Here is a 12,276-nt window from a genome sequence, read left to right on the forward strand (position 1 = left end):
AAACACACTATGTCATAAACTTTTTTTTTTTTTTTTGAGGAAAAGATTAGGCAGAGATATTATTGCAAATCAAGTTCCGCTAAAGTATTAATACTTTGCGGGAAGGAGTTCATACAAATTAATTCCGTACTACCCCTTGTGTCCCATCTTGCCACGAGATGAGCTACTGTATTCCCTGCCCTTCTAATGTGAGAAATAATAAAAGCACTAAATTGTTTACCAATATCACCTATATCATCATAAATCAGAAATAAAGGGGAGAGACCCTTTGTGTTTGCATCCACAGCCTTAGCCACCGCAAGTGCATCCCCTTCAAGCCATACATTAGTATACCCAAACCTCCGTGCTATCACTGCACCATACCTTGCTGCCATTGCCTCTGCAGCATCGGGCATTAGACCCCCATTCACTCTCTTCGTCGCTATGAGCATTAGCTTCCCCACCTCATCTCTCACCACAACTCCAAGCCCCGCATAGGTAGCAGTAACATGGGCGTCAACATTGATTTTAACCATCCCCCTTGGTGGGCAAGACCAGGTCATAGCCGAAATAGGCATAGTTGGGCGGCGGTAGCTGCTTATATTTTTAATGTATGTTCCGTGTTCTTCCACCATCTTGACAAAGCTCGCAGCAACCATAGGGCAGTTGGTCTGTTCATTGTCATATACACGTTTGTTCCTGCAATACCAAATGGCCCAAGCAATTGCCGCGATTCGTTTCAGCTCCTCTCTCGAAACCTTACTACGCAACCATAGCAATCTTGCCGCGAAGTTGGAGCTTGGGGCATCATTAATGAGATCAGCAAATGGGCTCCCCCTCCAAGTCTCCTTAGCCACGGTACAGTTGAACAGAACATGGATGATTGATTCGGTCTCCACACCACAACATCCGCACATATCATTAGCTGCTATATGCCTCCGAAATAAGACATCCTTGACTGCCATGCTTCCTCTACAAGCTCGCCAGAGAAAGTGTCCCAGTTTAGGTGGTCCTCCAATACTCCATACTGTCCGCCAGGTATCTTTATTATCCTCATCCATACCATCCAGCTCCACCCTCAACCGCCCCATTCGTCCCAACCAATACCCCGATCTCACGGTGTACTCCCCATCCTTAGATGGCCACCAAAAGAGCGAATCACTAGGGAGGGAACAAGATAGAGGTAACTTGAAGATTTGTTCACATACCTCATCCTCAAATAGCTGCTGCACTAGGCTAGAATCCCATTCCCCACATACGGGGTCAAGTAAGTCACTCACACGAAGGTCGGGGTCAGGCACATGGGAAGAACGTGGGCTAAGTGTTGCATTATTCCCAGGAAGCCAGTTGTCCCGCCACACCAGAATGCTTTGGCCGTTTCCCACTCTCCACCGTACACCATCTAGCAACAGTGACTTTGCACCCCACATGCTTCTCCATGAGTAGCTTGGGTCAAATCCCCTACGAGCATCCAACACTTCATTATTTTTAAAGTAGCGCGCTTTCAACAGAGAGTGAAGAATAGTTCCCGGGTTATTGTGAAGGCGCCACATTTGCTTGGCTAGGAGGGCTTGATTAAACACTTTGAGATCACGAAAACCCATACCTCCCATAGCCTTTGGTTTGCACATCGTCTCCCAGCTATGCCAGTGCATCTTCCTATTTGTACCATCCGAACCCCACCAAAACCGAGCACATAGAGCATGAATTTCATCAAGAAAACCATCGGGAATTTTAAATATACTCATCATATAAGTCGGAATAGCTTGTGCCACCGCCTTAATCAAAACCTCCTTCCCCGGCCTTGATAGTAGTTTCTCCTTCCATCCTTGTAACTTTTTCCATATTCTCTCCTTCAAGCTTGCAAAAACCATTTTCTTTGATTTTCCGATGATAGTAGGTAGTCCCAGGTATTTCTCGTGCTTTTCTACTTCTTTTACCCCCAAAGTTGTAACAATTTCCTGTCTCCGAATAACATTCACACTTTTGCTGAAAACCACGTCTGTTTTGTCTAGATTGACACTTTGACCGGATGCTCTCTCATATTTGCTGATGATGTCAGCTATAACCGAGCACTCACCTACAGACGCTTTTGCAAAAAGTATACTGTCGTCGGCGAAGAATAAATGAGATACTTTGGGGGCACCATTACAAATCTTTATTCCATGAATCCTATTTTCCCTGGCTGCCTTTGATAATAAAGTAGAAAAAGCATCAGCAACAATAAGGAACAAATAGGGAGAGATTGGATCACCTTGACGAAGCCCCCTTGACGGGATCACGGACCCAGATATCCTCCCATTAATCTTGAAAGAGAAGGATACGCTAGATAGACAGTCCATTATCCTTCGGACCCAATTGTCACCAAAGCCCATTTTGTACATAACCTGCTCCAGGAAAGACCATTCAACTCTATCATAAGCCTTTTTCATGTCCAGTTTCAGAGCCACCGACCCCTCTCTACCCCCAGCCTTCCTCTTCATTGAGTGAAAAATCTCAAAAGCCACTAAGGCGTTATCAGTAATCAATCTTTTCGGAACAAAAGCACTTTGGTTGACTGAGATAATATTCCCCAGAAATGGTTTCAACTTATTTGCCATGGTTTTTGAGATAATTTTATAGAGAACATTACAGCAACTTATGGGCCTAAATTCCGTAATACGTTTGGGATTTTCGCATTTCGGAATAAGCACCACACAAGTTTTGTTTACTGCATTTAAATCAATACTTCCGTTCCACCAATTTTTCACAAAAACAACAACATCATTACCCAAAATATGCCAAAATTTTTGAAAAAATAAAGCATGCATACCATCTGGGCCAGGAGCTTTGTTCGGATGCATTTGGAAAAGAGCTTCCTTTATTTCCTCGGCTGTTGGTTCTTTATCAAAAATATCATTCATATCACACGTAACCACTCTTGTAATTCCAGCCATAGCATCGTCGAACCCCACAGGAGTTTCTGATGCAAAAAGAACCGAGAAATAATTTGAGACAATAGCTTCCAACTCATCTTTGCTACTACACCATTTGTCATTATCATCTAGGAGTCCTTTAATGCCGTTCACTCGCCGGCGGTGACTGGCTTTATGATGGAAGTATGCCGTATTACGGTCCCCATCTCTTAGTTCATTAGCCCTGGCTCGCGCGTGCCAATAAGACTCCTCTAGTCTGTGTAGCTCATCAAGTTCGGTCGATAGAAGGGAACAAGTCTCGAACATAGTCGCATCAGGATGTCTAGCTTGCGCTATTTTCAGTTGTTCTTCTACCACCTTTTTTCTCTTCTTAATGCTCCCAAAATAATCAGCAGCCCATGATGTCAACCGTTCCGCACACCGGGAAAGTCTCTGATCTGCCTGTTCCCCAACACAGCTAGCCCACGCATCCGCCACCACTTTCCCACACTCCTCACTAGACAGCCACAGGGCCTCGAACTTGAAAGCCTTCACGTTGCCTCCACGCTCATAGTAGTTGCTAGCATCTAACAAAATAGGGGCATGGTCGGAGCTATATATGGGGAAATGCCTCACGGAGAAGTGAGGGAATAGATTACACCATTCGGTATCCGCCAAGAACCTGTCAAGCCGCTCCCTTATAAACGTCTCCGGGGTTTTTCCCCTCTTCCATGTAAAGCAGCTACCTTTATAGCCCATATCACGTAACCCACAGACATCTACAGCCCCCCTAAATGCATCCATCCATTTCTCCTCTCTCACAACACCCCCTTCCTTCTCTATTGAGCTGAGTATCTCGTTGAAGTCACCGAAGAAAAGACATGGAAGCTCACTGCTTGCTGTAATGTTGGCCATGAGAGACCAAGTCTTATGCTTATTTTCCTGTTCCGGCCATCCGTACACACCTACCGCCCTCCATATTGCCACATTGTCCTGATCACATATGTCTGCACTGAAGTGATGCGACGAGAAGGAGCTCGTCGACACATTTATGTCACGCCACCAGAAACCAATTCCACCCGAATTTCCCGCACTACTAAGACAAATACCCTCCGAGAAGCCACATATATTACGAACCCTCTCTAGACTCTTAGAATCGATCATTGTCTCCATTAGGAAGACAACATTTGGCCTTTCCCTCCAGCACCAATCCCGGAGAGACTTAACTGTCCAAGGGTTGCCAAGCCCTTGGCAGTTCCAGCTTAATATTTTCATTGGTATTCGAGGGGTTGGCATGCAACACCCTCTACTAGATTTAAGCTGTCTCCAGAAACTAACACACCATCAATCTTCGACCTCTTATCGCCTCCATTACCACCAGCCTCTCACATACACACATCCTCATCAAAGCATGCCCTTTTCCTCGACAGTCTTGCACTTACATCCTCCTTCACTCCATCAACAGAACAAGTACTTGTGTCCCCCCTTTTCAGCTTGTTCCATTTCCTTGGTTTAGGACCTGTAGTCCCCACGGAGAAGGAGCCCTTGTCCACTGTGATTGTTGCCTCCTTAATCAATTCCGACGTTACTTCCTTCCCCGACTGAACCACCGGCATCATCCCACCACATTGGGGCTTCCCTGCATCCACTACATCTACTCCTACTGAGGTTTTTTTATGACCTTCAGTAACCTCCATACCCTTCTTTAAAGATACTCCAACATCTACATTTGGTGACAAGTTTACCACATTGCCAGCATTTAGTTCCCTAGGCCTAAGAACCAGCTGTGATCCCATCCCCTTTACAGCCACCAACATCGATTCTCGAGCACACGGGGGAGATGTAGGACGCGAGCTCCTAGGGGAAGAAAAAGAAAGTTTTCGAGCAACACCTGGGGGTTCCAGCCTTATTGCATTTGGGTCGTTGAATCCCCCATGTCTAGCAACCCGGGGAGCATGAGTAGTATTCAATCTGTCTAGCATCTTCTTCTCCTTTTCCCTCTCTGAGAAAGACAAACGAGATGATCGCTTATGAGGGGAAGCACCAAGCCATGGGCCATATTTGTACACCATCGTTTTACCATCCTCCGTCGCCCCTTGAAACATACAGTCACGATCAGAATTCCCTAGCCGCCCGCAGTAGTAGCAGAGGTCCCCCATGCGTTCATATTTAATTCCAACCCACTTAAAAGCAGTACCAGTTGCAACTTTAATCACTCTACGCAAGGGCTTTGTTATATCAATCATAACTTTAATTCTCATAAATTCTTCCCACCCCAAGGGGTCACTATCATCAAATTCAATAAAGCCTCCCAAATCCTCCCCAACTTCATAAGCAAAGGAAGCGTTACGTTTCCCAAAAGGAACGTCCGCAAGGCAAAGCCAAAAAGGGGATTGGTTAAAAGTTACCTCCGAAGGTTGCTCGTCGCCTTGGATGTCTTTCAATAGCAGCAAGTGGTCCGAGAAAGACCATGGGCTCCCATCTATAACTCTATCTTTGTCAGCGTCACAATAGAATTGGAACACGAAGAGGTTTGTATCGATCATACGAATAGAGACATTATCATTGAGTCTCCATATTGCAATCAGCATCCTCTTCATTGCCTCTACGTTATACGGTCTAGTAGTCAACAGTTTGCCCACCAGCGTTAGGGATAGCTGTTCCCAAGAACTAGCGGTCTCCACTTCCAGTTCACCCCCAAAAACCTTATCTTCCTCCTCTGTCAGTTTTAGTCTCTCCCACTCCTTCACCAGATCATCAGCCATCGAAAATCAGTCCTCGGATAGAGTATGAATTGTTTGTCGTATCAGGGACCCTTGCAACCGACACGATTAACGGGAATTCTACGTGAAATTGAGACGAAACACTCACGAACTCAGCCCTAGGGCACAAACAGCGCAAAACCCTCCTGTTGCTACTGGGTTCTCGAATTTTTAGCTAAGCTCACTATGTCATAAACTAAAACATCATAAAGCCAAAATATGATTAAAATAAAATTACGATAAATTAAACGCAACCACTAAAATAACAACTCTTCTTCGAGGCATGAGTTTAATGATTATTGCCTCCATATTTTTGCCAGTTATGCTCAATTAAATCCTCTTTCAAAGAGTGATGAATTTGACTGCTACGCAAAGCTGTTATTCTCCCCAATAATGCGTTAATGGAGTAGGGTTGTCCAGTCTGGAACTCAAAGGGTTCACCATTATTCACTGTTGCGGTTAAGCTCGAAAGGTCTTCTTCATAGTACCTTCGTAGCACATCATCTCGGACATACATATCTCGTTCATCCTCAACTATCATGTTGTCTAAGATGATACAAGCCTTCATTATATCGCCTAATATATCTTCATCGTAAGCCAGAGATGGTTGTCGTACAATGGCGAATCTTGCTTGCAAAACGCCGAACGCACGTTCAACATCCTTACGAACATGCGCTTGTCTGTTAGCAAACAACCTTTCCGTTTCAAGTTGGGGACGAGAAAATCCTTGAATGAACGTAGCCCAATTTGGATAAATACCATCTGTGAGGTAGTACCCCATGTTGTATTCATGTCCATTCACCTGAAAAGTGATAGGAGGTGCCTTACCTGTCAAAACATCATCAAAAACAGGAGAACGGTGCAGAACATTAAGGTCATTAGATGAACCAGGAATACCAAAAAATGAATGCCAAATCCATAGATCTTGATCTGCAACAGCTTCAAGAATTAGGGACGCTTTCCCGGTGCGTCCTTGGTATTGATCTCTCCATGCGGTAGGACAGTTCTTCCATTCCCAGTGCATACAATCAATACTACCGATCATGCCTGGAAATCCACGCATTTCATTTTGATAAAGGATTCTCCTTAAGTCTTCATCTGTAGGACTTCTTAGGTAATCCTCTTCAAAATGCTTGATTACCCCTTGAGTGAAATGTAATAATGATTTTTTTGAAGTTGTTTCACCCATTCGCAGGTATTCATCAATTGCATCCTGAGCCAAACCATACGCTAACATTCTGATAGCTGCAGTGCATTTTTGCAATCCTGATAACCCTAATTTTCCGGCAGCATTTCTTCTCTGTTGCAAGAAAACATCATTTTCAACCACTTTGTTCATGATACGGAAAAACAAAGGTCTTCTCATTCGAAACCTTCGACGAAACTGTTTGTCTGAATATACTGGATTTTCCGCAAAGTAATCATTAAACAAGCGGTTATGCCCTTCTTCACGGTTTCTATCTGCTGGAATCGGAATGGTATCATTCACATTTCAAAGTCTAGGACCTCGTAGAAAGAATGTGTTTGGTAAGTAATGAGTGACAAATTCGTCAACCATTCGATCAACTTCTCCGTATGGATTCTCATCAGCAGATTCTGAGCTTGAACTGTATTCAAATAACATTTTTTTTGAGATATAGTAGAGTGTGATAATGAGAAGTGAGTGTGAGAAATGAGTTTGATAATGTGTGTGTATTTAAAGAGTAATGTGGATAAGAATATTTGGATTTTTGGATTTTCTTAGATTTTCGATAAGATTTTTGGATTTTCTTAGATTTTCGATAAGATTTTTTTGGATTTTCTTAGATTTTCGATAAGATGTTATTGGATGTTCTTAGATTTTGTTGATAAGATTTTCTTGATAAGGTGTTACTGGATGTTCTTAGATTTTCTTAAATTTTCTATTGGTTGATAAGATTTTATGGATTTCTTGATAAGATTATATTGTACTTTCTTATAATATAATAACAACAATATAATGTGTAAAATACTACTTGGCAATAAAACATAATATAATATATTACATAACACAAAACAATACAAAGTTAAAGACATAACACGAACTTATACAAGTTTAAAGGCACAACACGAATTAATACAAGCTTATTGAAAACTTATTAAAACTAGATTGTGACATAAAATTTAAACACATGAAATAAACTAAAAATTAAACACCTTGCTAATTATCACCACCATAAAACTCCAACATCAATCTTGCCTTAACTTTTTCCTCATCAGGAGTTAGACAAGCCTTAGACACCAATGTTTGCAAGAAATCATGTTTCATTTTTTGCTTATCCAACTGAATTCTCTGTTCCTCTATGTCAAGTTGTCGCCTCCTCATTATAGTCTTTTCTGCTTCTCGCTCGAATCTCTTTAAATTAAGTTCGTGCTCAGTATTCCTCACTTCAGTGTTAGCTTGCAAACGACTTCCAAAAGACGAAACTGCCTCTGATGATTCTGCCCCTTTTCCTTTTCTTCTGGCCTTAGCTTTCTTTACACCATCTGGTCGAGATATACCTCCAGATACGAAGCTCCCACCACTTGGCAAGACGGTGTCACCATCATCATCAACTCTAGTTCTCTTGCCACTTCCATCACTCTCTTCAGTAGAAATTGGTAGACTGGCCGACATCGTATGTTTCTCTCTCTATCTTTGACATACCCCACCTCATCATCACCTTCCACTTTGGGTTTTCTTTAGTAAGCATCTTCCAAGCATGAATCAATGTGAAGTTCTTTTTGTTTTCTGTGCGGAATAACTGGTGAGCGGTAGCAACTTGGTCCGCATCATTATTCCCACTTGCAAATAACCTACCAGCCTTTTCAAAACTAGCATCCCACAACATGATGTCTGGAGACATCCTTCCCCCAACGACTCTCTAAACATTTTGCATTTCTTACAAGAAGTTCGTACGGTCTACCTACTTGAATTTGGCTATAGCGCGCAGCAGCTTGCCTCCAAATATCAGCTTTTCTTATGTTGGTGCCTATAATTTTATCGGAGCAAACTTTAATGTAGGAATCAACCAGAGCTTCATCCTCCTGAATCGACCAACTTCGAGACTGAGATGCAACCTTAATTGGTTGATTTGGGTTGACGGGCAATGGATGTGTCATGATCGGTTCTTGTGTCTCCATAACACGTTCCTCTATAGCTTCACGGTCAACAATAGTGTTAGTATAAAAAGATTGTTGGAAATTTTGAGAGGAAGAATTACCCTGCGAATAAGAATCATAGCCGGGATGCTGATTGTTGTCAGAGTTGAGATCAAAATTGTTTTCTAAATTTTGAGAATAGTAATTAGGGTCCATTTTATTTTTAAAAAATACGCAAGCACGCTAATAAGTAACGATAATAATTTTAACAGTAAATATACCTACTAGTAACAACAATAATAATGCTAATAATAATAATAATGACAATAATAATAATAATAATAATGATAATAATAATAATAATAATAATAATAATAATAATAATAATAATAATAATAATAATAATAATAATAATAATAATAATAATAATAATAATAATACAATTAATAAATAACAACCGAAAATAAGATTTTTGAAAATATATGTTACTGGAAATGTTCAGTAATTTTCAAAAAATAACACAAATTATAGTAATACTTATATGGAAAATGATTTTGATGATTTTAGAGAGAGAAAAATGATTTTTGAAAGTGTGTCAAAATATAACAAAATTGGTCTCTATTTATAGGTCTTGAAATTTTATGACCGTTGGTATAATTTTATTTTATTTTAATTATTTAAGGCAAAATTACCCGTTAAAAGAAATATAGCCGTTGTAAATTGTACAATTTTGTGATTGGTTGATGATGTTACACGTGACGACCGTCCATTGGGTATGGTGGGTTAGTGGAATCTTTGCTTTAAATGTTTTGGCTGTATTGTGCAATTCCAACGGCATTTTTGCCATTTTTGCCTGCATATCATCAGTATTCGCCTGCAATTTCCTGCATTATTCGCCTGCAAAACAGCAATTCGGGGCCCACATTTTCGTGAGCAAATAATTCAAACGGAATGCCGCGCTAGCACATTTACGCTTCCTCGCGAGCATTTTTCATTTCACCCATTGATGTTGTCCGTGTTCTATTTTTTCCTCACCGATTTTTACTCGTGAGCACATTTTTTCCCCACTGCTGAGAGTGCTCTTAGCCTCTTCTTAAACCATGTGCATCAATTTCTCTCTCATCCTTCTCCTTCTTCCACCTCATATTCCACTAACTTACATACCACTTACTTAAATCTCTCCTTTTGCTTCTACAATCTTGACTCAAAGTCATTAATTTCTCTTACCTATTTTTTTTACTTTTACATATACTCCACTTTAAATTCACCTTCAAACACAATTATTAATTTTAACAAACGAATAAATACGAAATTAAATTAACATTACATATAAATAAAAAATGTAACGTATAATCTTAAACATACATATATAGCACAATGAGGTAAAATTGATACATAATTGACTATTAATTTTTTTATTAAGTTCCCCTTGGTTGAAAACGTTGCCATATATGTTCAATCAAATCATTTTTCAATGATTTATGAACATCTCTATCCCGTATTTCATTCCTTTTCTCCATGTACCGTAGTAAGATAGATTCTCCGATAGGATTCATACTTAATTGAACATCTGTATTGGATGATCCTGCTTGATTTATTGGACGATCTTCTATAAATTCTCTCATCAAGTCATTATAATTTAGATATGTATGTCGTTCATCTTCTACTATCATGTTGTGCAAGATAATACACGCCATCATTATTTTCCATAATATTTTTGTATCCCAAGCAAGAGCCGAATTTCGTATAATTGCGAAACGAGCTTGTAACACCCCAAATGCACGCTCGACATCTTTTCTTGCCGACTCTTGCTTTGTAGTAAATAATTTGTGCTTAGCTGTTTGTGGGAGTTTAATGGCTGGAATAAAAGTAGCCCATTTTGGATAAATACCATCTCTGAGATAATATCCCATATTATATTCATTGTTGTTAACAACAAAATTAACCGGGGGAGCTTTACCTTGTAAAATGTCGGTGAACACAGGAGAACGGTCAAGAACGTAAATGTCATTGCATGATCCAGGTGTTTCGAAAAATGCATGCCATATCCATAAATCACAAGAAGCAACCGCTTCTAAAATAACAGTTGTTGTTTTAGATCTTCCTTGGTACATTCCTTTCCAACCACGTGGACAATTTTTCCACTCCCAGTGCATGCAATCGATACTACCCATCATACCAGGAAAACCTCTATTTTGAGCAGCATTGAGAAGTTGGTCAACATCTTCTCTCATTGACTTTCTTAGGTAACGGTCACCAAATTTATAAATCACACCTTCAACAAAGTGGAGAAGACACTCCCTTCCTGTAGAAGCAGCAATTTTTAAATATTCATCTACTGCGTCAGACGATGAACCATAAGCTAACATCCTCATTGCCGCGGTGCATTTTTTATATGGCGATGCACCAAGTCTACCACATGCGTCATAGCGTTGTTGAAAAAACTCACTATATTCACTCATGGATTCAACAATAGACACAAATACATGTCTATGCATACGAAATCTACGGAGAAAAATGTCTTCTTTGTAAACAGGACTATCAGAGAAATAGTCATTAAACAAACGCAAGTCTGCTTCTTCACGATCCCTAGGGACATACCACCTATTAAGTATTGGTCTCTCAATTGGCGATGTTAATAATGAAACAGCCGTTGAGGCAAGTGTATGCCTCAACTTACGATTCCTTCTATTTCTTGCATTCACTCTTTCTAAACTCTCATTAAAATCAGAAAGACTGGTATTAAGATAATCTAGGGAATTTGAGCTACTAGAATCGGAATTATAAGCCATTTTCTGTTAAGGGATAAGAAAATTGAATAACTCAATTTGAGGAGATTTATAGATGAAAGTGTACATTCTATAGTACTACTTATAGTGTGTGAGATATGACGGATGGAGCACATTATAATGTATATGATGGTGTAATGATAGTGTACATCCTATAACGACACACATTTTAATGTTTTTGACGACATAAATCTTGAATATTTTGTCAGAATAATGTCACTTAAAACTGATACTACAGAATATTAAAATGTGTGCCGTTGGTCATATCTCATGGTACGAATAATAATAGTCAATAAAAAAAATTATGATCATGTTTATAGATACAAAAGGATTAAGGTATATTGATAAAAAGAACTATTACAACATAATTTAACTTTAAGGAAAAAATGTGTAACACGTGCTAAAGCAAACCATACAACACAAGTACGTAATCATGAAACAACTTTAACAATTGACAATAAAAAAAACTTTAACCAAGCATATCCTTAAATTCTTCATACAATTTTTCGTACATTTCCACTTCATTTGGAGTTAATCTATCTGCCAATAATGTATTGAAAACCTTTAATTTCATTTTTTTCTCCATCATCTGTTGCTTAGCCTCATCTCTACCCTTTTGAAAATTAAGCATATCTTGTTGCAAATTTTGTTGCGTTTCAAGTCTTTTTTCTTCAAGATCTGCCTCTCTATTTTGTGTAGCATTCAGATGGCGGAATTCAGATGTTAAGCTGTCAAATGACGAAGAAGAGGTTT

General features: G+C 39.8%; 4 protein-coding genes across 4 annotated transcripts; all 4 read right to left on the bottom strand.

Annotated features, from left to right (window-relative positions):
• Positions 1-59: 59 nt before the first annotated feature.
• On the bottom strand, positions 60-4,148 carry LOC110776679 (uncharacterized). The gene has a single exon (XM_021981226.2). It carries the CDS (start codon positions 4,146-4,148, stop codon positions 60-62), a length of 4,089 nt encoding a protein of 1,362 aa, XP_021836918.2.
• Positions 4,149-5,836: 1,688 nt separating this feature from the next.
• On the bottom strand, positions 5,837-7,127 carry LOC110776677 (uncharacterized; the record flags this gene model as incomplete). Its single annotated transcript, XM_021981225.2, has 1 exon — positions 5,837-7,127. A coding segment is annotated over one exon (1,203 nt), but the record flags the coding sequence as incomplete, so codon positions are not given.
• Positions 7,128-8,467: 1,340 nt separating this feature from the next.
• Positions 8,468-8,950, bottom strand: LOC110776676 (uncharacterized). Its single transcript, XM_021981224.2, has one exon. It carries the CDS (start codon positions 8,948-8,950, stop codon positions 8,468-8,470), a length of 483 nt encoding a protein of 160 aa, XP_021836916.2.
• A 1,202-nt stretch (positions 8,951-10,152) lies between these two features.
• On the bottom strand, positions 10,153-11,526 carry LOC110776675 (uncharacterized). Its single transcript, XM_021981223.2, has one exon. It carries the CDS (start codon positions 11,524-11,526, stop codon positions 10,153-10,155), a length of 1,374 nt encoding a protein of 457 aa, XP_021836915.2.
• Between the last annotated feature and the right edge of the window lie 750 nt (positions 11,527-12,276).

Source organism: Spinacia oleracea, chromosome 2 (genome assembly GCF_020520425.1).
Source record: "Spinacia oleracea cultivar Varoflay chromosome 2, BTI_SOV_V1, whole genome shotgun sequence".
NCBI lineage: Eukaryota > Viridiplantae > Streptophyta > Magnoliopsida > Caryophyllales > Amaranthaceae > Spinacia > Spinacia oleracea.

Excerpts from the sequence above, each read along its gene's own strand:
- LOC110776676 (XM_021981224.2), bottom strand. The coding sequence starts at position 8,950 with ATGGACCCTAATTACTATTCTCAAAATTTAGAAAACAATTTTGATCTC.
- LOC110776675 (XM_021981223.2), bottom strand. The coding sequence starts at position 11,526 with ATGGCTTATAATTCCGATTCTAGTAGCTCAAATTCCCTAGATTATCTT.
- LOC110776679 (XM_021981226.2), bottom strand. The coding sequence starts at position 4,148 with ATGAAAATATTAAGCTGGAACTGCCAAGGGCTTGGCAACCCTTGGACA.